This window comes from Rana temporaria, chromosome 10, assembly GCF_905171775.1.
Source record: "Rana temporaria chromosome 10, aRanTem1.1, whole genome shotgun sequence".
In the NCBI taxonomy this organism is placed as follows: domain Eukaryota; kingdom Metazoa; phylum Chordata; class Amphibia; order Anura; family Ranidae; genus Rana; species Rana temporaria.
In genome coordinates this window covers 94,242,558-94,268,443 of record NC_053498.1, presented here as the reverse complement: position 1 = coordinate 94,268,443, position 25,886 = coordinate 94,242,558, and the positions used below count along the sequence as shown (strand labels likewise).

Here is a 25,886-nt window from a genome sequence, read left to right as displayed (position 1 = left end):
ATATGCACAGGAGAGAAGCGACATGGCACAATTTTATTTTTTTAAGTTTTTTACAATTATACAACATACCAACATTACATCAAAACAAGTATTTTACAAAATATATATTTTAAATCCCAATCACTTATTTCAGACAATCTCCAGAATATCAATATAGCTAAAAGATATGGGATGTTCTGGACAGGTTTGGTCTGGGAGATTATTTTCTGGGTTAAGTTAATTATATTCTGCTATATTCTGTTAATTATACCCTGTTTCCCCAAAAATAAGACCTACCCTAAAAATAAGACCTACCCTAAAAATAAGACCTAGCATTATTTTCCAGGAGGGCTGCAATATAAGCCCTACCTTTAAAATAAGCCCTAAAATAAGCCCTAGTTAAAAATCCTATAATCCACTCTATTATAGTAGTATATAATGTACAATGTGTGTGTTTCTGTAATATAATTGCGGGGGAAGAGAGCTCCGGCGGGTAACAGAAGCACAGAGCGGCTCTATAACAAAGGTATTTGGCACAATTATATTACAGAAACACACACATTGTACATTATATACTACTGTAATAGAGTGGATTATAGGATTTTACAAGCATTTTAACTCAGTTCACACTGGGGATTCCCGACAGGCAGGGAGAGAGAGAGGGGGAGAGAAGACAGCATATTACATTTCCAGGAGGGCTGCAATATAAGACCTACCCCGAAAATAAGCCCTACTGTGTCTTTTGTTGGCATAATTAATATAAGACCAGGGCTTATTTTCGGAGAAACACGGTATTCTGCCCCCAAGGGGCACTCGGCAGGGATGTCCCCTGTCCCCATTGCCATTTGCACTGGCTGTGGAGCCGCTAGCTGAAGCTATTCAACAGTCTGAGGATATCTGTGGGTTTATTAGAATAGTACGGAATAAGAAGATTTTTCTATACGTGGACGACGCTTTGATGTTTCTTGGAGATACGGATAATTCCCTGATTTCCCTAATGACACTCATAAAAACATTTGGCTCATTCTCAGGCTGTGTTATTAATTGGGACAAATGTGTCCCATTTCCTCTAGATGACTCTAACTTGAATATACCAAGTGAGGCTCAGCAAATTAAAGTCATGCCATTCTCTAAATATTTAGGAATAAGGATATATCCAAGAGTGAAAGATTACTTACAATGTAATTAGAATCCCGTTGTGGATAAATTTAAAGGGGTTGTAAAGGTTCGGCTTTTATTTTCCAAATAGGTTCCTTTAAGCTAGTGCATTGTTGGTTCACTTACTTTTTCCTTCGATTTCCCTTATAAATGTTTTTTTTCTTTGTTTGAATTTCTCACTTCCTGTTTCTCCTCAGTAAGCTTTCCACCATCATCCAAACGGTGGAAAGTCATTTAGAACACCTTACTGAACACCTTACTGAGGAACAGGAAGTGAGAGATTCAAAGAAAAAAAACATTTAGAAGGGAATTCGAAGGAAAAGGTAAGTGAACCAACAATGCACTAGCTTAAAGTAACCTATTTAGAAAATAAAAAAACAACCTTTACAACCCCTTTAAACAAAAAAGTCTACCTTGGTCTAAGTTAACTCAAATCTCATAAAAATTATCTAGACCCCCCCCCCCCCCAATTATAGGTTTTACGCAACTCGCCTATATGGAATCCTCAAGTGGTTTAAGAAAATTGATTTTTTGTTTCGAAAGTTAATGTGGAAAGGAAAAACTCCAGATTAAACTTTCTACCCCCGACAGCGAGCTAAGGAGGGGGCGGGAGGGGGCTCTAGCGGTTCCACAGCCAAGACTTTACTTTATAGCTTCCCAATTGCAACATTTTGCTGGGTGGGGGGGGGATGATAGATTGGAGGGATCCCATACAGGCTGTGCTTCTGAGCCACTGCTCGCGCTATAATCTTATGGCCCAGCTAGAATCAGGATTGTTTGCATATGCTGAATATAGCCCAACAATAGTACGTATGAACAAAGTATGGCAGGAAATGAGACATATAATGTAGGGCTGTGCAAATTAACTTTTAATTAATCGATTAATCTCAAAATATTTTTGATCGATTAAAACTCTTTTGATCGGTACTCACCTCTCCGCCAGCTTCTGGGCCTTCAGGGAGATGCAGTAACGTCACGGACACCGGCTGGGCTTGCTGTGCCTTCATATCTGCATGCTGGCGGGACCTTACTATCTGCCACACGCAAGGGCTGTTACACTTCCCTCTATCAACCTGGGATTCTACAACCATCTACTGCGAGTTGTGATAGTTCCCTTCATGGGACATCTACATGCCAACGGACTGATGTTAACCTCTCCTCATCTGGATTCAGCAGTGGTATCGTTGTACACATTTTTATACCAGTATCATACTTAGCTACATGTTTTTATGACTGCTTTTGGTACCGTTTGGTATTACTCGCACCATTTTTACAGTTTATGTAGCTACATTGATTTTATCTCCAAGGAGATCAGCTAAAAGTAGTTGGATCTGTATGTGCGTTATAATTAATCGAAATTAGTCGATTAATCGAATAAAAAAAAAAAAAAGATTAATCGAACAGAAAATTTTTGAGTAACAGCCCTAATATAATGAAATATAAAGGGGTGTCAGAATTTTTACCATTATGGGGGAATAGGCATTATGAAGAACTCAGTAAACTGGAGGGGTTTGAGTGATGGCACTCTCAAGAGATACAATAAATTGCTCAGATTTATTCTCAAAATGTCCCGTGGCCTTTTCAGGAGTCTTACCAATTGCCTTGTAATAATTTTTATAAATATTTACAATTACGACATGCAGTCCAGTCACAGTTAAAGCGTGCCAGAATGAAAATAAGATCTATGCCACTTTTATCCTGGCAGGGGCTATAGGGAAAAAAAGGCTTGATTTCATTAGTATGTAATCAACTTATGAAGATATTCTAGATAGCCCAGGTAGAAAGAGCTGGGAGACAGATCTGGGGGTCATATCTGAGGAGGAATGGCAAAATATTTATCGTCTACACCAGGGGTCTCCAAACTGTGGCCCTTTGCTAGTCTTTACCTGGCCCTTGGGGCACTATTCTTCCCACTGATATGGGGCACTATTCTTCCCACTCAAACCAACAATAGGGCGCCATTTCTTCCACTGATACTAGGGGTAATACCACCTCCTATTGACCACCAACCCTGAGGCCATATTTATTCTCAATGATGCCGGGCCTGGGACATTTTCTGCCCTCGCTGGCCACCATCTGGCCCTCCTAAAGTGTAAAGGACAATAAGCTGGCCCCTTGTTTTAAAAGTTTGGGGACCCCTGATCTACACAATGCTTATCACAATTGTTCATTATATATAGGAACCTGGTAAAGTTATATAAGTGGAGGCGGCGGGAAACCCCGGATTGCCCACGGTGTAAGCAATCTCCAGCTGACTTACACCATATGTTATGGAAGTGCCCCAAATTGGTCAGATATTGGCGAGGATGGTGACCAAAATTAATGGAGCCTATAGTACCCATATTGAACTGGACTCCAAGACCTGTTTTTCTGGGTTATTTTTAATGAAGAGCTACTTCTAAGGGAAACTTTAATACCAATTGGTAGATTACTGTTTATAGTTTGCAAGCTAATTTGCAGAAAATGGATGTCCCCCAGGTATACCATTACTTGAGGAATGGCGTTCTCAAGTAAATGATACAATACTAATGGACCAACAGGCTTATCGAAAGAAGGGTACACCAGATATATTCGTTAAGCTATGGGGACCATGGCTTACAGCCCCAGGATTGGCTTTTATCTTTTTTGGCCCCCCTGTAGAATATCATAGAATGATCAACTCTTTTCTGAAGTCGATTTTTACCAACAACAGTTACAAGTTCAGTTCTTCATGGGCACTACAGGATAAAACAAAAGCAAGGGTCTCCGAAATTTCTAAACAAAGGCCAGTTTACTGTGCTTCAGGTATTAGAAGAGCAACATTGTGGTCACTGCGGGTAGAAAAAATGTCTAGGATTCAGTGTGAAAAAAAAAACAATGAATCGGACTTGAGAATCCAAAAATCACATCAATATTTTGGTAAATTTTTCCATACCTGTACACAAATGAGGCTTACAAGTAGCAAACTGACAATTTTCTGTGATCTTTGTGTCATCTTTGTATAAATTATATATTCTTATCAACTTAAAAACTATTTTTAATATACTTATCAAAAATTAAAGGTTCTTTGTGATAATAAACCTCAATGTAACCTTAGATTAAAGGGTCACTAAAGGAAAAAAAATTTTGCTGAAATGACTGTTTACAGGGTATAGAGACATAATAGTTAACTGATTCCTTTTAAAAATGATTTAAAATAGATAAAAACCAATCATATAATGTACCTACAGTTTAGTTTTTGCTTTTGTTTCCTGGTTCTCTGATGTACAGAGCCAGAGAGCCAATAGAGGGCAGTGAAGGTTTTGCAAAACGAAAATGGATTGGTGCTGAGGGGTTTTAGACCCACAGTAATCACACCTCCTTGATTAGTCACCACAGTGAGAAATCTCCCAGCACTGTGGTCATCAGGAAACAGACAACCAGGAAGTGTCCAGAACAGAGAGGAATTACAGCAACATCAGAGCAAAAACGAACAATGAGGACATGAAACCAGGACTGCAGTAATTTAAAGGAAGCTATTTAGCTAAAAAAAAAAAAAAAATCCTTTAGAGACCCAGTTTAAGAGACAAAAAAAATACCCCATACAATTTAAATAAATGTTCTTACATATTTAACGAGTTCGTTCTCTTGGACTTCACTTTCATTTGTTTCTTGAATAGGGATTGAATTTAAAACCGTTGTGATGCAGACCTCAATTTGTGAGTGCAAGAAGTTATTGTACATGTACTTGAAATACAAATTCTGAAACACGGAGATACAAAGTGTTAAACGGGACTTGGAGAAAAAAAAGTTAGTTATTTACACATACATACTTTAAATATCCTCTTCTCGCTGTAAGGGCTAGATTGACACATGTCCGGCTGCGGTTTGCATTCAGTTGTTAAAAGGAGTCCAATGCAGCTTTGTTCACCAATTCAGGTGCAAAATCTTACTTTAATTCGCATCTGATAAAGACCTAAATTCGCACAGGACTCTTCAAAAACAGACCTGGACATGTGTGAATCGGTTTGATTGCAAGCTGGTCCGGTTCACATTTTATGCAAGTCTGATGCAGCGCAAAATGAATCTGATTCGCATATATGTCAATCAAGCCTAAAAGAAGAATACAGGCTATTAACCACTTAAGGACTGAGCATCTGAGATTTGGTGTTTACAAGTTAAAAACATTAATAACACCCTAGAGAATAAAATGGCGGATGTTGCCATTTCTGTAACACCGTATTTGCGCAGCGGTCTTACAAGCACACTTTTTTGGAAAAAAAAATATACTTTTTTTTATTAAAAAAGACAAAAGTAAAATTAGACCAATTTTTTTTATACTGTGAAAGATAATGTTACGCGGAGTAAATTGATACCCAACATGTCACGCTTCAAAATTGCGCCCGCTCATGGAATGGTGACAAACTTTTACCCTTAAAAATCTCCATAGGTGACGTTTAAAAAAAATATACAGGTTGCATGTTTTGGCTTACAGAGGAGGTCTAGGGCTAGAATTGCTGTTGCTCCAACGATCGTGGCAATACCTTGCGTGTGGTTTTAACACTGTTTTAATATGTGGGTGCTGCTTACGTATGCGTTCGCTTCTGCACGCAAGCTCAGCGAAAAAATTATTTTTTTTACCTTTATTTAATTTTTTACACTGTTCTTAAAAAAATAAAAAAATTGTGTCACTTTATTCCTATTACAAGGAATGTAAACATCTCTTGTAATAGGAATATGGCATGACAGGACCTCTTTACAGTGAGATATGGGATCAATAAGAACCCACATCTCACCTCTAGGCTGGGAAGCCTAACATCCCCCCCCCCCCCCCCCCCCAAAAAAAAAAAAAAAAAACGATCACCGCTTCACAGCCGAAGCGGCGCCGTTCTTTTTTGATGCAGAGGCCGGGCGTGACATCATAACATCGCGCCCGGCCTCAGGCGATCATAGAGACTCCGGCGACCATCTGGTCTGCAATCTGCCCCCAGCACAGCAGGTCTATCATCAATAACCTTTTTCAGTAGATCAAGAGACATGTAAAAGCCACAAGTAAGCAGTGATGGGGACATTCTGTGCTGGGAGCCAATAGCTGGTAAAGAGCATTGCAGGTTAGACAGCAGAACGGTCACTAACTGTCAGGTCCACTCTGAGGGTAGGGATGAGTCTTTAGGATAAACCAAAAGGGTTCCAAAACCTCCACAACAGACAAACACAGCAGGAAGCAACTGAATTGTTCCCTACAGCAGATAAGTCTATGTTGCCATGTGGATTATGGCCCAATCGGCTAATTTCAACTCCCAACACTCTGCTCCGGCTTAAAATTGAAAATGTAATCTTTGGCCTGGCAGCTCATACCACATCTGAAGTACAGATGACACCACCAAAGCACTCCCTTCACCACTGAGAATGCACCCTCCTCACCTTGCTTGAAACTTCCCCACCACTGCACCTTTATGTCAATCCCCTGTGCTCCCTCCATCACAGCTGACGCCCATCGTTCTCCCCCCTAGACCACACAGCACACCAACCATCATTGCCCCAGACCCCTCCTTGCCCCTGATCTCACCATCTCTACCACATTCCCCCCCCCCCCCTATTTACAGGTCACGGCACCAATGCATGCCTCAGCGCTTGCAACCACTGTACCAATGAAAACGTCTGTGCTCGCCACCACTGCAGTCGGGCGCCCCTCTGTATCTAGTCTTTTCAACAAATTACGCACAAAATTGCTAGTCTGTGATTAAAAGTATCTACATACAATGAAATTGTGTAAGTTATCTTAAAAAAAATGTACTTGCAGAAGAAAAGTCATACTTACCAGCATGGTGTTGATGGAATCAAGTTTTATAAGTTCCTGATTTAAATCCCTGTTGTTCGCATTAATTGTGCTTGCAAGCAATTTCACTACATGAAGACGAGTATTCCCTAAGGGTGGATCAAGAACACCCCAAGTTGTAAGTAAACTTTGTTTCTAGAAAGTAAAAAATAAAAAAGGTTAAGAGGTTTACATTCACACACATACATTGTAGGTATACGGTACTTAGCATAAGGAATGGTTAGAATAATTTTCCATAGCAAGTTATAAAGTCTATGCTGTGCTGGCACAAGAAAATTAATTTCCAAATGCATGGTTTTATCTGCAATTTGTTTTTTATATAGTTCCAAATCACTGAACATGTGGGATGAGCAACAACATCAAGGCCAACATGCCCCAAACCCACAAAGAATAAGGGGAACCCCACTAAAAAGCTACACGCAAGACCTTCACCTAAAACCGGAATCTGTAGAGGTGTGAATATTTATCTAGTAGAACTTTGTAAAGAGCAGCCCAAGATGCATGGCCACTCATGGTGGAATGGGCCTTGCCAGGGAAAGGAAGAACTTTGCCCTTGATACTATAGGCCTGAGAAATAAGCGGACAAATCCACCCAGAAATTGAGGATCGAGAAGCAGCCCAACCCTTGTGAGGACCCTAAAATAGAACAAACTGGAACTCAGACGGCTAAAACAAAGTATAGACTGAAAATGCATGCAAATAGCTTGAACAACATTAAAACAGTGATGCACCTCCTCCACCAGAAGCTTAGGATTAAGACAAATATATGGCTAAATTAGCAGATTCAGGAAAACCTCTTATGCCAAAAAAAAGGAATTCGGCTTCAAAACTACTTTATAACGACGATGTGAACCAGGCAGGAGAGGTTCTTTAAAAGTTAAAGCGGCTGTAATTAAGATATAATGCATTAGGATAAAAAAAAACCTGTGTGCAGCAGCCCCCCTAATACTTACCAGAGCCCCATCTAGTTACAGCAATGTTGCAGGAGTGTAAGCTGTCAGGGACTCCCCTCCTCATTGGCTAAGACAGTAGTGTGGCACGATTGTCTCCCATTGCTGTCACTCAAAATCAGTCAGCCAATCAAAAGAGCCAGGGAGTGGGGCCGGGTTGCAGCTCCGTGTTTGAATGGACACAGAGAGCTGCGACTCGGCTTGGGTGTCCCCATAGCAAGCTGCTTGCTGTGGGGGCACCGAGCACAAAAGAGGAACCTGAGAACAGGACTGGGACTGCTCGGTGCAAAACCACTGCACAGAGCAGGTAAGTATAACATGTTTGTTATTAAAAAAAATTAATAAAAACTAAAAATACAAGCTTTTACAATTGCTTAAAGCAAAGCCTACGCCAAGACCCTACGTACGAGCTGCCTTACATGGCAATGAAAACAAAGAAATTTGCATACAGAGTAACCAGGGATTTTCTCTGGGAGGCTTAAATGGAGAAGTCTCTAATAGTCTGCACCAAATTAAGGTCCCATGTAGACAATGAGAACTACCCAAAAACCAACCTTGTTACACCTTGCACAAAATTCTTACCAAATAAATGAGACATGATTGGTACTTCCAAGAAAATGGCCGAGACTTTCCCCTTGATGGTACACAAAAAGTTAAAGGGGTTGTAAAGGTACATTTTTTTTTTCCTAAATAGCTTCCTTTACCTTAGTGCAGTCCTCCTTCACTTACATCATCCTTTGATTTTCCTTTTAAATGTCCTTTTTTCTTCTGAGAAATCCTCACTTCCTGCTCTTCTGTCTAACTCCACACAGTAATGCAAGGCTCTCTCCCTTGTGTGGAGTGTCGTGCTAGCCCCCTCCCTTGGACTACAGGAGAGTCAGGACACTCTCTACGTTGCAGATAGAGAAAGGAGCCGTGTGTTAGTGGACATCTTATCCTCTCGGAAGCTCTGTGACTGCGCCCGCGGGACCCGATCTCCGCCGGTGTCCCGCAAACGGGTCACAGGAGCTGAAGAACAGGGAGAGGCGAGTGTAAACAAACCTTCCCCGTTCTTCTCTGTGGCAGTGGCAGCGATTGTCTGTTCCCTTTCATTGGGAACGACGATAAGTGACTTCACATGGAGCCACGCCCCCCTACAGTAAGAAACACACATTAGGTGATACGCTGCGAAAATGACAATGGTCCCAAAAATGTGTCAGAAGTGTCCGCCATAATGTCGCAGTCAAGAAAAAAAAAAAAAACACTGATCGTCGCCATTACTAGTAAAAAAAACAAAACAATTAACTATCCCCTATTTTGTAAATGCTGAAACTTTTGCGCAAACCAATCAATCAACGCTTATTGCAATTTTTTTACCAAAAATATGTAGAAGAATACGTATCGGCCTAAACTGAGGGGGAAAAAATAAATTTTAATATATATTTTTTATAGCAAAGAGTAAAAAAAAAATTGTCGCTCTATTTTTGTTTATAGCGCAAAAAATAACCACAGCAGAGGTGATCAAATACCACCAAAAGAAAGCTCTATTTGTGGGGAAAAAAGGCTGCCAACTGTGTTTTGGAGCCACGTCGTACGACCCCGCAATTGTCAGTTAAAGCGACGCAGTGCCGAATTGCAAAAAAGGGGCCAGGTCCTTAACCTGCATAATGGTCCGGGTCTTAACCAGTTAATCAGCTGTTGACTGCTGAGAATGGCCACCTGACAATTTTCAACATGAGGAATGAGCAGAGAGGGTTTGAAAAGTGAAGTTCTGCCCAAAACCAGATTAGGTCCACTTCTTACTGAGCAGCATAACTTTATGCCACAACCATGTCTGATTGCACCCTGACAGGGAGCAAAGGCTGGTAGAACAGTGTAGGAGAGCCGGCAGAAAGGCACAAAGTTCCAGGATGTTGGATCAGCAACTTCTGCTCCTCTGCCAAGAACTTACATTTTTGTAGAATTTGCTGAGTAAAACATTTCAGCTGTGCGAAAAAACCTTCTCCGGGGGTGAGCCCAATTGATTTATATCACTCCCTGCAAACCAAGGTCTACGGGAGAAGATTTGGGAGGTATGGGTGGCTGCCAAAAATGAAATCCAGTAAGTTTGTGAGAAGAGGACTCTGGAAGCGACAACTTCAAATTATTTTGATACATGTCCGTCAGAAAGCCACTGTGGAGTTTTGTGTGGGAGACAGCCTGAGACCTTGAAATATCTCCTGAGAGGATTCATCTAACAAGCATGCTCAGCATTCCCTGCACCAAAAATGGCACAAATTGGGAAATACACTGGTGCTCTTATGCCTAAAAACACCAGTTAAAGTGTTGCAGCCATGCTTCAGCAAAACCACCCAAAGAAACTTGGAGCAGCATCCTGGGCACCAAGGAACACTGAAGGAGGATAACTAAACTCCCCACTTACCAAGCCAGTCAGCTTGACTCAAACAAGGTACAGCTGCTGTGTCCCTACACTGGTGTAACCTCATCATAAGGATTACCAAAATGCCCTCCACTTTGATCCTGGAGGAGCAGAGGAGGAAGAATCTTCAGTGGAGGAAAGGTAAAGATCAGGGTCCAGCATCCCGCACCTACAACAAAGGTCCTGGGAAAACCTTGGGGCAGAGGGATCATTCTTTCAAGTGCAGATGATACCAGCCGAAAAAAAAATCTGCCAATGGTCTGGAAAATGCAGAAAGTGTTGGCGAGTCAGAAAGAAGGGTAGATTTATGTCCACTAAAGCCAGGAATCCTCCTGGTAGAGGTAAGCCATGACAAATGGTTGATTCAGTCTGGAATTTTGAGTGTAAAGATTCAGGGCCCTGGGGTCCAAGATAGGACCAATGCTCCATAAGGGTTTGTGATAGTAAACAGATTGTCATAAAACAGTTTCCAATAGGCCATGTACAGCAAAATGTAATGCCACAGATGCCTGTTCCACACAACTGATGATCAGAGGGTCTACGGAAACAGTGGTTAAGTTGTTTTAAAGTGGATATTTCCCCCCTTTCACTAAAAGCACATCAGCAAAACAATTATGTTTTTATTTACAATTACTATTTTTCCACTTCCTTGTTGAATAAGGTACCAATGATGCAACCCTGGCCTTGCAGCCGTTTCAGGAGTTTTTTTTATTGTAGGAAAGGGTTAAAATGCCCATCACATTTTATTTATTTAATTGTAGTCAGTACCCTATTAAAGTGAAAGTCAACCTCCATGCATGACTTTTCACCTATAGGCAAGCCTATAATAAGGCTTATCTATAGGTAATGTACATATCTCCTAAACGTGCATCGTTAAGGAGTTATTTCATATAGATGCAGCCAGCATCATCACTGGCGCATGTGCTTCTGAAGCAACAGCCAGCTGTGCTGTTTCTTAAGAGCTCCGTGACATGACTGGCATGCATGGGAGTAACGTCATTGCGTCTCCGGCCAGTCACGGAGCTGGGGTCCCCGAACCCGGAAGCAAGACGGGTGAAGATATAAGTGGCCTCCAAATCAGACTTCTGAGGGAGGGCTCAATTTTAAGGTACGTTTAACATAATGTGCTAGTAATGCAATGCCTACTAGCACATTATGCCTTTACCTTGCAGGGTAAAAAACAAACACAAAAAACATCCAGTGTTTACAACACTTTAAGAAGGCTTTTAACTTCCTGCTAGAAGTGAACAAAAATCTAACAGGAGCCTAGGCAGCCATAGAAAAAGGATATTAATCCTTCCCTGTTCTAAAAAGATAAACAGAATTACACTAGTAACAAAATTATCATTGATATTTTTATTTTCGAAAACCACACATATTTCAGAGTTACAAGCATATTGGTGTACCTTAGGTGGGTCAATAAGAAGTTGATGAAATTCTGGTAAACGCTGTTTAATAGCCATAAGTGTGCCTAAACTGGCCTGGGTGTTGGAGGATCCATCTAAACCAGCGGCATCCATCTCAAGCCCTTCCAGAGTACAGTAGAAGGCAGTTAATCCACCCAGCTCAGCTCTGCAAAAAGAACCAAAGAACACCCAAGAGTCAAAAAAGGAAACAAAAAAAAAAAAGCGCACACACAAACAAAAAACAGCATAGGGACCCTGAAAATCATAAAAGTTTGCAGCTTTAAACATGACCTTTGTGCAGATATGAAATTATATATTTTTTTATGTAACCAAAGTACCTACATATTAACTTGATTTTAGATCCTTGCAATCCCCTGTACAGCAGCATATGGGAGTGGGGGAGAGAAAGGCATCACCAGGAGCCAATCAGGTGGACTATATGTAAATCCCAACAAGGAAAATGGCGATAGAAGAGAAAAAAAACTGAGCAGAGGGGATGACCGCCTCAGTTTCTCACTGTCCAGTCAGTAGGGATATCATCTTGACTGTGCTGTAGGCAGAGTTGTGTGCATTTCAGAACTACATTTAGACATCCAAACCCTTAAGTTGGCCATAGATGGATATAAATTCAGCCAGTTCAGCAGGGGCCAGGTGAATTTCAATCCATCTATTGCTGTTCCCATCCGTGAGAAGCCTTAAGCTGGCCATACATTATACAATTTTCTTCTACAGATTTCCTTTAGATTTACCAAAACCATATAATATGAGGTGAAATCTAAACGCTTTCAATTTGAGTGTAATCAGGCAGGTTCTTGTACTACACATTTGAAGGTAAATCTAAAGGAAATTGAATGGTGTATGGCCAGCTTAAGGGCTCTTTCACACGGAGCGGACCATTTCTGGGTCCGCTACGTGTGTCCGCAAAAGCTCAGCGGGGATCCCCGCTGAGCTGTCGGCGGATAGGACGGTCCCCGCACACAGTGCAGGGACCGCCCTGTCTCTGCTCCGCTGTCCCCTATGGGAGACCGGATGCAGACGGACCGTCTGTCCGTCTGCATCTGGTCCGTTCCGCCGAACGGAAGAAAAAAATAGGGTTTCTTCCGTTCGGAAAAGCGGATCCCGACTGACGCGGACGCTAGCGGATGCTCCATCCGCTAACGGACGCGTTCCCAAAGGGATTCATTACAAGTCCGTTAACGGACTTGTAATGAACGGACCGCTGGTGTGAAAGGACCCTAAGAGTGTTGCTAATTCCAGCTCGTTACCTGTATAGAAGACACCTGAGAGCCAGAAATCTTGCTGATTGATAGTGGTAAAATACATATTTCATTCATTAAAATGCAAATTGATTTATAACTTTTCTGAAATGCATTTTTCTGGATTTTTTTTTTATTCTGTCTCTCACTGTTAAAATAAACCTACCATGATGATCGACGGATGATTTCTTTGTCAGCATGAAAACATACACAATCAGCAGGAGATCAAATACTTTTTTCCTTCACTGTATACAAGTAAACCTTATGTAGGGAGATTTGTTTCATCTCTGTCATCTGAGGCTGTTCACTTCACTGGTATATGCAAGGGTGTACATCCACTTTAAGAAGGAATCTTCCCCATTGAAGCACAGATTGCAAAGAACCTTCCAGGGGTTATAACCTTCCCTTATTCTAACACTGTTTCTCAATTCCAGTCCTCAAGACAGACCAGCAGGCCATGTTTTCAGGATTTCCCTCAGATGAAATGGCTGTGGTAATTACTAAGGCAGTGAAACTGATCAAATCACCTGTGCAAAATAAAGGAAAGTCTGAAAACATGACCTGTCGGTGCGCCTTAAGGAGTGGAATAGAGAAACACTGTTCTAACCAGTATCAAAAAAGATATGTCTTTAGTTGCACTTTAAAGTGGTTCTAAAGGCTCAAGGTTTTTTTACCTTCATGCTTTTAATGCATGAAGGTAAAAAAACAGTGCGCAGCAGCCCCCCTAATACTTACCTGAGCCCCATCGCGATCCAGCGATGTTCACAAGAGCCTCAGCTCTCTGCGGACTCCCCCTCATCGGCTGAGTCAGTAGCAGGAGCCAGTGAGCCAATGGGGAGAGAAATGGGGATGGGGCCAATCTGCAACTCTGTATGTTAATGGACACACAGACCCGGGGCCCAGGAGCAAGCCTGCTCAGGTGCCTCATTGCAAGTTGCTTGCTCTGAGGCAATTGGGCAGAAGGGAAAAGCCAGGAGCGCCGACAGGGGACCTGAGAAGTGGAGAATCGGGGGTTCTCTGTGCAAAACCACTGCACAGAGCAAGTATAACATGTTTGTTATTTTTTCTAAAATACATACCCACACCCCTCTATATACACTCCCACTTAAAAAATGCTACCAAAAAAGCATTAAAAATGACCGTAGCACCTTATTCATACTACATGTCACAGCTGTTTGAGAGGTTTGTGAAATGCTGTAAAGGGAGTACTTGGAGTGATTTTAAATTATGATTGGTCAGACTGGAGTTGTGCTTAAAGGCTTTTTGGAAATCTCCCACATACTGTATTTTCCTTTGCATAAATTTGCATCTTTGCCTCCAATTTTAATCAACGGAAATGCAAAATACTTCCTAAATGCTCTCTACAAAACTTTTTTCTTTAATTTCCCAAAAAATCACAATATGCTTAAAAACTGGTGAAATTATCAAATGCTTTGAAAATGAGCGTATCCTTGTCACTTAAAACCTACTGTGAACAGGCCCATACTTGGTAGCCTACCTAGGTCTACGTGGTTCCAGCAATGTCAAAAGCACTTGGATGCCATTCACAATCACAGACTCATTATGCTCGCCATCAAACATGTTGCCAAGAAGTTGCTCAATGGCCTCTTGCCTGTAAAAAAATAAATGTGTTCAGCAATATACAATAACAAATCACAAAACACAATGCAAGAATACAAAAACAGAGCATACATTTAAGCACCATAAATATCCAACGAGTAAAAAGGGAAAAAACTTGATTTAATTGTAAATTCCATACCTTGGAGTACACTACAGGACGCCGGCTATATATCTGGATATTCATAGACCCTGGGTAACTGGCATCTACCTTAATGAGACTGGACAGTGGCAAAGCCTTGCCTGGACACACACCCTTAGAGTATCTTTATAACCCTGCCTCAACTCTGAGAGGGGAGGATGTCCCATGTTCTGTACTGCACTGTATTCCAATATAAACCCATAGGCAGTTCAATTGGCAGAGGCACCCAAAATGATTGTTCGAAAGGAAATGCATGCGTCGTCTGCTTTATTAAAACATCCAATTGCTTTATTTCTCCTATGAACAACGGGCCTTTTTTATTTCTTCAAAATTGTCGCTCTTTTATTTATAGCGCAAAAAATTTAAAACCACAGAGGTGTTCAGATACCACCAAAAAAAAGCTCTATTTGTGGGGGAAAAAAGGACATAAAATGTGTTTGGGTACAACATCGCACGACCGCGCAATTGTCCGTTAAAGCGACGCAGTATCGCAAAAAAAGGCCTGGTCATTGAGCAGCCAAATCTTCTGGGTCTGAAGTGGGTAAGTGTCACTCAACCTAAATTTTAGTCATATGTAAAAGCATATATCCACTTATTTGTATAACCTATTCCTATTCATTACACATGACGTGATGCTTAATAATGACCTGGTCGAGCCTGCAGATTTACTCGACTTCCCTATTCGGAGTAACAACAGAATATTAGGTGATTCTGTGTACAGTATTAGCCAGTTTCATACTTCTTGCGCTTGCTCTGGCAGATTCCTCTTCAGAAGCAGCCGTGCACCTGCATCTTTCAGCTCTGGAAGCCGCACAAGTGACTGTTTACATCAGCTTTCAGTAGGCTACAGCAGTTCCCTGACATCTTCTCCCACTTCCCTTCTCTCCACCCCACTTGTTAATGCAGAATGTCTCCAGTAAGGACAACAGACAGTCATATTCCTGCTAGAAGTCCCTTATGCGACGTAGACAGGCTCCGCCCCACTTGATAAAGCAGAGCAGCTCCAGCAGATGACTAACAATGCCTAGTCCCTGCTCGATGCCCCTTGTGTGATGGCAGCAGGCACCCCCCCCCCCCCCCCCCATTTGACAATGCAGAGCGGCTCCAGCAAGGATGAGTATCGGACTTCTCCCTGCTAGAAGTTCTTTATGCGACATCACAGGCTATGCCGAGCTTTCCACTTTGCTCCGCCCACCCCTCTCACAAAATGCTATAGGGAAGGAACTATATGTCATGGGACTACAGCAGAGTGCACATAAAATAAGGCATTTAGAAATAAAAAATATGTATTTATTAAAACTGTTGTTTTTAATGTTCTATTTATTGTGGATACATCTAATTAGGTGGAGATTTCGAATAGGACTTTAGCATTTCTTATTAACAGAATATGTGAATTACATGATACCTGGTGGATCAGATATCTTCTAAATAAAACCATACAAACCGCAAATTTTCAGAAAATGATTCATTTGAGCCATCACAAATGTGTGCTTGCACAGTCTACTAGACATCACCACTCTGCTAATTTCCTTCTCTTTTACTTTTCATTGTGATGAATGCAGCAGGAGGTTCAAGCTGAGCAAGATGATCTTCCTTTTAGAGTTCTAGAGAGCGTAAAGAATTATCTCTCCCCTCACAAAAACATTGCTTCTGAAGTTTTTTACCCATTAAGGAGAATTGTGACAGTGCATGTTTTACCAGAGAAAATCCATGTCTTACTTTTCCAGAGTAGCCAACAACTGGTCTGGTTCAGGACTATCCTGTATTTGGATCATCTGTTCACGGCTCAGGCGAATGATATCGCACAGTGACTGAGAAGCGTTGGAATGTTGCTGAAACACAAATACAGAAACATAGAAATGTTTGAAAATCTAAGTTTAACAATGTTTTCTAGCATTAAAGCAGAAGAAACTGCATCCGAGCACCGCAAGACAAAAACGCTATTCAACTAATTTTTAATATTCAAAGCAAACTCCCCCATCCATCTTTGTCTCTATGCTTTATTTTGCTGAGAAATCAATTTGAAAAAAATCCCTCCTAGCATTTCAGGCCAAGCCATCTTGAGTAAAAGCAGATTTACTTCCCGGAATTCATCTGCCCTTAGCTCAGGCATACAGATAGGAGGGTGTGCTTAGCTGAGAAAACCCCTCCCCCTATTTGAAGATTTCTGGATCGTATAACACTTGCTAAGCCTGGAAACCAGGAAGTAACTGAAGAAATGTAAAAAAAATACTTTCCTATGCTAGTAGCATAAGGATTAAAAATAGTCAATGTTGATAGACAGTGAAATTCGCTTTAACATCATTAGTAAACTAGCACCCAATAAACCTCATGGCAATAGTAGGATTACCCATGACAACTACTTAATGGTTTAATAACTTTTGGAGTTAACAAAAGAACCCCATTTCTACTGCATAATGGATAGCAAGTTGGAGCAAAATCCAGGTGTAAATAACATTTGCACCTCTGATGCTGTCTGTGTCGTTTTTCAAAACGTCGTTTTTTGTGTCAATGAAAATGATAGTGTGTGGGCAAAACGACGTTTCAAAACGACGTTTTTAAACCCGCGCATGCTCAGAAGCAAGTTATGAAGCTAGCTTCAATGGAAAAGAGTGCTGAACGTAACCGCGCTTTGCTAGAGCATTTTGAAAAAACGATGGTGTGTAGGCAACGTCGTTTTTTGAAAATTAAGTTTCAAAAACGTTGTTTTATTTCATCACAAAAAATAACCGTCTGTACGTGGCATTAAAGCGGAAGTCTTCATACTTACTAGTCTAACGGTCCTGCAAAGGCACTTTCTTATGAGTGTTGGTCTTAAGCCTCTCACTGGCCAGCAGGGGAAGACATCACTCCTGCACCGGAGGAGACAGCGAGCAGACAGGTAAGGATATTTTACTGCAGAAAAGACAGTGCATGTCTCATCTGCAATAAAAGCCTGCCTTCTCACAGGTTTTTACAGCAGGACTTCAGTTCTGCTTCAAAAGGAGTAGTCTTTTTTTTTTATAAAGATTCATACTTACCTAGGTGGATGCAGAATCGATCTGATGCTGCATCTGTCCTCCCGGCACCTCTGCACCGAGAACCAAAAGATCGAACACCGCCAATCGCTCAGTTTTCAGAGCTCCCCAAGAAGAGAGCTGCTGACTGTCAGTCACAGCTCTCTGCGAGGCTGTGCTGGAGTCAGTCCAGGCACCTGGTATATCCAGACTTTGTCCGGATGACGCAGTGTTATACTTTAAGGTCAATGTTCTGGTCAAGACCTTAGCTTGTTCACACCAAGTTAGGATTCCGAGGTACGATAAAAGGATATTCCTGGAAGAATTCTTTCTTGCTTTTTTTCCCAACTTGGCATAACACTCAGACACCCTTCTGTCTCAGAGAGGTACGGGATAAGCAAACAAAATGAAAAAGCTTCCTATTTACCTCCATGCAGCAGTGTCAAGCTGCAGTTGCCCCATGTCAGCTCCAAGACTGTAAACTGAGTGATCACATGACCAACGATCACTCAGTTCTCGGTCCGCTCAAAGTAGAGATCAGTGACGGTTGGCCATTGCTCTCTGCTCCTTCAGCACTGACTGGAACACTGAGCTGGAAAGGATATGGGAGTGGCTGGTTTTGGCTCTCCATCGTGCACTGAAATTTGTAGCGAGCCGTCAGTCAGGCAGCTTGGTGGATCCCGCCAATATAGTTGGGATCTATTCATAGCCTGGCACTCCAGTCCCTGTGTACCAGGTTTGGTTCAATGAGAATCACCAGCTTTGTTTCTTGATTTATCTGGTAGAGGAAAAGCATAGGACTGTTTTCCACTGGATAGAGTTCAGCAAAGATTTTGGAAGTAGTAAAAATCTTTTCTGGAGTGGCCCAATCGTCCTAGATTGCACATTCCTGTTTATGAACAAGAAAGGTTTTGCCGGTCTCTTTATACTCGCAAGAGAGGGGAATCAAACTGGTCAATGCATAGGCCTTTTTTTGCAGATGGCAGCAATGAATTTTTCCACGTTAGCAAGCATGCAGCTTCCTCCAATACTGCCTCAATGTCCTCTTCTGTATCTGCCTCATTTAGGGCGGGCATATAAGGTTTTGACTCTGCTGCAAAAAAAGGAGTATGAGGGGGGCGTGGCATTTTTGAGCATTGGACAAAGAGGTCTGTTTTAAGGCTGTTATTTGTCCAACAAATAGCACCACAGATGCAGAAAATTCTGCATTTGTCAAATATTCTACGTGTGGTGTGCCTGAAACAGATTGCAATGTGTGAAGATTTTCCTTTATACCTAATGGTTACTATACTCTGTGCCCAGAGCTAATTAATTACACATTATAATGCATAACAAGTCTGACATGCATCCTTTAATGCATGTCTGCACCTCTCAGAGAAAACACATCTTTAGTTGCAGCTTCAGAGTAGTGGTGTAGTATTTCACATAGATTTTGTCAACTTTCTAAATGACCCTTATACCCCTATTGTGTAAGGTAAGTACTGTTCACCATTTATGGGGGTATTTTCCTATTCCAACATCCAATTGGCTTAATTATATGTAGCGATTTGGATGACATATCACCATTTCTACATCTTTGGGATAGAACTATCTTCGTAGGGTCCCAGAATATTCCTACAAGTCGAAATAATCTATGTAAAATACTACACCACTAATCTATAAGACTGCAACTAAAGATGTGTATGCGCTGAGAGGTGCAGACATGCATAAAAAGACAAAATGTCAGACTTTTGGAAGAACGTGCCTGAAACAGAGCTAGAATCAGGTGCAGAGATTAGTGTTATAGCTGGCTCCTGCTTTGCTGCAAGAGGTGCATCATGACTCTGAAATTGAGTGTTGTGTGGGCTTTCAGTGGAGCAAATGTTTGCCTGAGTGTTTACTGTGGCTCCCTTTTGCCTGTTCACCAGAGATGTATGCAAGGGTAGTCTCTTGTGGTGTACTCATAAAGTAGGGTGTGGAAAATAGGGTAAGCATGGCCAGGAGAACGCAGCCACCTAGGTGTAGACCAGGGATATGCAATTAGCGGACCTTCAGCTGTTGCAGAACTAAAAGTCCCATGAGGCATAGCAAGAATCTGACAGCCACAAGCATAACACCCAGAGCCATGATGGGAAATGTAGTTTTGCAACAGCTGGAGGTCCGCTAATTGCATATCCCTGGTGTAGACAGTTTTGTAGTGAATCTTGGTGGTAAAAGGGTGGGAGGAAGCATTGGATATAGTGAATATCTCCTAAACTATACAAGTTTAAGAGATATTCACGGTACCTACAGGTAAGCTTCATTATAGGCTTACCTCAGGGTTTGACAAATTTGCTTGGAATCTAGGAGCCAGCTAAAAAAGTTAGGAGCCAGAAAATGCGCCCCATCCCGACGAGCTCGCGCACAGAAGCGAACACATACGTGAGTAGCGCCCGCATATGTAAACGGTATTCAAGCCACACGTGAGGTATCGCCGCGATCGTTAGAGTGAGAGCAATAATTCTAGCTCTAGACCTCCTCTGTAAATCAAAACATGCAACCTGTAGATTTTTTTAAACGTCGCCTATGGAGATTTTAAAGGGTAAAAGTTTGTCGGCATTCCACGAGCAGACGCAATTTTGAAGTGTGACATGTTGGGTAACAATTTACTTGGCGTAACATTATCTTTCACAATATAAAAAATAAAACTTTACTGTTGTCTTATTTTTTAATTAAAAAAAGTATTTTTTTCCCAAAAAAAGTGCGCTTGTAAGACCGCTGCGCAAATACGGTGTGACAGAAAGTATTGCAACGATCGCCATTTTATTCTCTAATGTTTGGGGGTTCTAATTAGAGGGAAGGAGTTGGCAGTGAAAATAGTGAAAAATGACACATATTATAATTGCTGCAATGCCAACGGCCACCAGCAGATGGCGCCAGCTCACAGAAGCTTCCGAAGAGCTTGGGATTTCACAAGGCCGCGGCCCCAATTACTGGCCGTCGTGGCCGCCTCCACCTCCCCCGCCGCAGGCCCACGGCGGCCAGGAATTGAGGCCGCATCTTCGCGGCCGCGGCCTCAATTACTGTTGGACGTGGGCGCCAGGTCACAATTTCTTGTCGCCTGGCGCCCAGATATTGTCGACCCCTGGCTTACCTGTATGTAAAAGTGGTAGTAAAGGATTTACAACCACTTTAAGATTAGGTTTTTCCTAGAGATGCATTTTATTTTCTGTGTTGTAACAATTTACATGTACATTTGCATTATATTAAAAATGGACCAACAAATGCACTGCAGAAATTGCAGCAGTGCGAGCAGCTCCATATCAGGCCATATTAACACCCATCACGGCAAGACTTTCCAAGACATATCAAACGTGCATTGTCTAAATAAAGGATGAATAAAATGATATACTTACATTATCATCTTTTGAAGGATGGATCATTTCAATTAATCTTTGAACAATTTTTTCTTCATTAAGCCACTGTATAAATAGGAATATTAAAAGAGCTTAAATAATAGGTTTCCTCAAAGTATAATCTATGTAAATCCTGACAATTACCCCATTGACTTCCCTTGTCTGTCAAATATGCAACTAAAAAGGTTGACCCCCAGAGATGAAGTATTCTCATACGAAACGTGTCGGGTCGCTTTCACTGCCACCTCATCTGTGTATACACGTTTGATACCTACAGCCTGCATGTGAGTGTAGTTGCTGTTTTATTATTACATTTTTTATATACAATTTTACGCCATGTGGCCACCCTTCTCTACTTTCTCCTAAAAACCCTATGAAATTACTTGGAGAGGTATTGTCCTGGTATCCTTTTTGCCATATCTAATTTCCCTTGGAACTGCCTGGCATCAGAAGTATCCAATGAGTCCATCATCCAGCTCATATCTTCAAGATCCTGGAATGATATTCCAAAGCCTTGTTTGACTTCTAGCGACATATGTCCCCACAAGTCCACCTTTTCCGGTAAGCTGATATTCACACTGGTGGAGGCGTCTCATCACTTTAACCACTTAACCCCCGCCGCACGCCTATTTACGTCCACAGAATGGCACGTACAGGCAGATGGGCGTATATATACGTCCCCGCCTTCTAGCGGGTCGGGGGTCGGATCGGGACCCCCTCCGCTGCGTGCGGATTCCAGTGGGGAGCGATCCGGGACGACGGCGCGGCTATTCGTTTATAGCCGCCCCATCGCGATCGCTCCCCGGAGCTGAAGAACGGGGAGAGCCGTATGTAAACACGGCTTCCCCGTGCTTCACTGTGGCGGCTGCATCGATCGAGTGATCCCTTTTATAGAGAGACTCGATCGATGACGTCAGTCCTACAGCCACACCCCCCTACAGTTGTAAACACACACTAGGTGAACCCTTACTCCTACAGCGCCCCCTGTGGTTAACTCCCAAACTGCAACTGTCATTTTCACAATAAACAAAGCAATTTAAATCTATTTTTTGCTGTGAAAATGACAATGGTCCCAAAAATGTGTCAAAATTGTCCGAAGTGTCCGCCATAATGTCGCTGTCACGAAAAAAAAATCGCTGATCGCCGCCAATAGTAGTAAAAAAAAAAAAAAATTAATAAAAATGCAAAAAAAAAAAAAAAACAAACCAATCGATAAACACTTATTGCGATTTTTTTTTACCAAAAATAGGTAGAAGAATACGTATCGCCCTAAACTGAGGAAAACATTTTTTTATATATATGTTTTTGGGGGATATTTATTATAGCAAAAAGTAAAAAATATTCTATTTTTTTCAAAATTGTCGCTCTATTTTTGTTTATAGCGCAAAAAATAAAAACCGCAGAGGTGATCAAATACAACCAAAATAAATCTCCATTTGTGGGGAAAAAAGGACGCCAATTTTGTTTGGGAGCCACGTCGCACGACCGCGAAATTGTCTGTTAAAGCGGCGCAGTGCCGAATCGCAAAACCTGGCCTGGGCATTTAGCAACAAAATGGTCCGGGGCTTAAGTGGTTAAGGAAGACAGCAATATCTTCTGCGTTGATCTCTATATATATTTTTTTTTTTTCTTTTTCTTTTTTTTTCACCAGGTGTCAACCTTCTTTCTATGGACTAATTTTTCAAACTTATTTTTGAGAATATTATTATCACCAATATCTGTGATCACCAATGCTGATTGTGTGACCCTTTGGTTTTATTAAGTATATGGACACTTTTTGTTAACCACTTAACCACCAGCCGCCGTCATATAACGGCGGCAAGATGGTTGCTTAACTGGGGGTCGCCGTTATTTAACGGCGCCCAGCAGAAGCAGTAATGCGCGCCGCCTCGGGCGCGCACACAGAAAATTCTGTGCGCGCCGGGTCTATGAGACCCGGCGCTACACAGATCACGGTAACTGACCGACAACAGCGGTCTTTTACCATGTGATCGCGCCGTCCAATGACGGAGCGATCACAGGTAAACAAACCGGCGTCATTAGAGGACGCCGGTTCCTCCCTCCTCTCGCTGTACCGATCTGTACAGTGTGAGAGGAGAGCGCGGATGGCAGCAGCAGTGTGGGATGGATCTGTGACTATTGCAGTCACAGATCCATCCATCCCTGCATTAACCCCTGCAATACTCTGCCTTCCCTGCGCAATACTCTGCAATGCTCTGCCTTCCCTGCGCAATACTCTGCAATACCCCCCGCGCAATTACTCTGCAATACCCCCCGCGCAATACTCTGCAATACCCCCCGCGCAATACTCTGCAATACCCCCCGCGCAATACTCTGCAATACCCCCCGCGCAATACTCTGCAATACCCCCCGCGCAATACTCTGCAATACCCCCCGCGCAATACTCTGCAATACCCCCCGCGCAATACTCTGCAATACCCCCCGCGCAATACTCTGCAATACCCCCCGCGCAATACTCTGCAATACCCCCCGCGCAATACTCTGCAATACCCCCCGCGCAATACTCTGCAATACCCCCCGCGCAATACTCTGCAATACCCCCCGCGCAATACTCTGCAATACCCCCCGCGCAATACTCTGCAATACCCCCCGCACAATACTCTGCAATACCCCCCGCACAATACTCTGCAATACCCCCCGCACAATACTCTGCAATACCCCCCGCACAATACTCTGCAATATCCCCCACACAATACCCCGGCCAATACTCTGCAATAACCAGAAAATACTCTGGGGAAAAAAATGTGTTTTAACCACTTCCCGCCCACGTCATATGAGGTCCTTGACTTTGTGCAGGGATATCTGAATGATGCCTGCAGCTACAGGCATCATTCAGATATCATTTTTTTTCATCCGGCGATTCTCTACACCATAAGAACGATCATGGTGGCTGTTCCGCCTCTTGATCGTTCTTACGGGAGGCAAAAAGGGACGTCCCCACTCCCTTCGCCCTCCGGTGCTTCTTCTGACTCACCGCTGCGATCGAAGCCAGGATCGGTTTTTTTTTTTGTTTTTTTTTCAGGCTTCCCAGCCTAGAGGTGAGATGTGGGGTCTTATTGACCCCATATCTCACTGTAAAGAGGACCTGTCATGCTATATTCCTATTACAAGGGATGTTTCCATTCCTTGTAATTGGAATAAAAGTGATCAAAACATTTATTTTTGGGGAAAAACATGTCAAACTAAAATAAAGTAAAATGAACAATAAAAATAAAAAATAAATATTTAAAGCGCCCCTGTTCCCGCGTGCTCGTATACAGAAGCGAATGTGTACGCAAGTCCCGCCCACATATGAAAACGGTGTTCAAACCACACATGTGGGGTATCGCTGCGAACGTTAGAGCGAGAGCAATCATTTTGGCCCCAGACCTCCTCTGTAACTAAAAACATGTAACCAGTAAAAACATTTAAAACGTCACCTATGGGGATTTTTAAGTAGCGAAGTTTGGCGCCATTCCACAAGCGTGAGCAATATTGAAGGGTGACATGTTGGGTATCTATTTACTCGGCCTAACTTCATCTTTCATATTATGCAAAAACATTGGGCTAACTTTAATGTTTTTTTTTTTTTTAAAAAGCACAAAACTGTTTTATTTCCCAAAAAAATGCGTTCGAAAAATTGCTGTGCAAATACCATGCGCGATAAAAAGTTGCAACGACCGCCATTGTATTCTCTAGGGTCTTTGCTAAAAAAGCATATATAATGTTTTGGGGTTCTATGTAATTTTCTAGCAAATAAATTATGATTTTTCCATGTAGGAGAGGAATGTCAGAATTGGCCTGGGTGTTCCAGAACGCCTGATGGTGCTCCCTGCATGTTGTGCCTCTGTATGTGGCCACACTGTGTAAAAGTCTCACACATGTGGTATCGCCATACTCGGGAGGAATAGCAGAATGTGTTTTGGGGTGTAATTTGTGGTATGCATATGCTGTGTGTGAGAAATAACCTGCTAATATGAAACTTTTGTGGAAAAAAAATAAAAAAAAAAAAACTTGATTTTGCAAAGAATTGTGGGAAAAAATGACAACTTCAAAAAACTCACCATGCCTCTATCTAAATACCTTGGAATGTCTTCTTTCCAAAAAGGGGTCATTTAGGGGGTATTTGTACTTTTCTGGCATGTTAGGGTCTCAAGAAATGAGATAGGCTTGTAGACCTTATAACTTTCACCCAGACTAAATAATATCCAAATTTATTTCTTTTTTTTAACCAAAGATATGTAGCAGTATACATTTTAGGCCAAATTTATGAAGAAAAATTCATTTTTTTGCAAAATGTTATAATAGAAATGAAGAAAAATTCATTTTTTTTTACAAAATTTTCGTTCTTTTTTCATTTATAGCGAAAAAAATAAAAACCGCAGAGGTGATCAAATACCACCAAAAGAAAGCTCTATTTGTGGGAAAAAAAGGACAAAAATTTCATTTGGTTACAGTGTTGTATGACTGAGTTATTGTCATTCAAAATGTGAGAGCACCGAAAGCTGAAAATTGGTCTGGTTATTAAGTGGGTTTAAGTGCCCAGTTGTCAAGTGGTTAAGTTGCAATTGTATTTTCATATTACCACATATCACATGGTTATTTCATCCTGGTATATTGTTACAATGTACTTGGTCTAAGCGTTGCCCTTTTTCTCTTTTTGCTTTGTTTTTGCTTTTTTATTCAAAATCAGGCGTGTTAGCAGCTACTTATTTAGGCAACGCAGTGTATACCAACTTTTATACTAAAAAGGTTTGTAATACATGTTTGATAACAATTCTTCCCCTTGTTGTGGAGATGAGGAGGGATTCTG

At 41.8% G+C, this 25,886-nt stretch overlaps 1 protein-coding gene across 2 annotated transcripts in view; it reads right to left on the bottom strand.

Moving 5' to 3' along the window:
- Positions 1–25,886, bottom strand: part of PPP6R1 (protein phosphatase 6 regulatory subunit 1) — a 176,625-nt gene that overhangs the window by 86,799 nt on the left and 63,940 nt on the right. For both annotated transcript variants that reach the window (XM_040325727.1, XM_040325728.1), the window contains exons 5-10: positions 21,074–21,139; positions 16,423–16,535; positions 14,443–14,556; positions 11,689–11,854; positions 6,917–7,069; positions 4,723–4,857 (exon numbers count right to left, since the gene is read on the bottom strand). In XM_040325727.1, the coding sequence (XP_040181661.1) occupies positions 4,723–4,857; positions 6,917–7,069; positions 11,689–11,854; positions 14,443–14,556; positions 16,423–16,535; positions 21,074–21,139 (747 nt within the window). The remainder of the gene's footprint in view (positions 1–4,722; positions 4,858–6,916; positions 7,070–11,688; positions 11,855–14,442; positions 14,557–16,422; positions 16,536–21,073; positions 21,140–25,886) is intronic.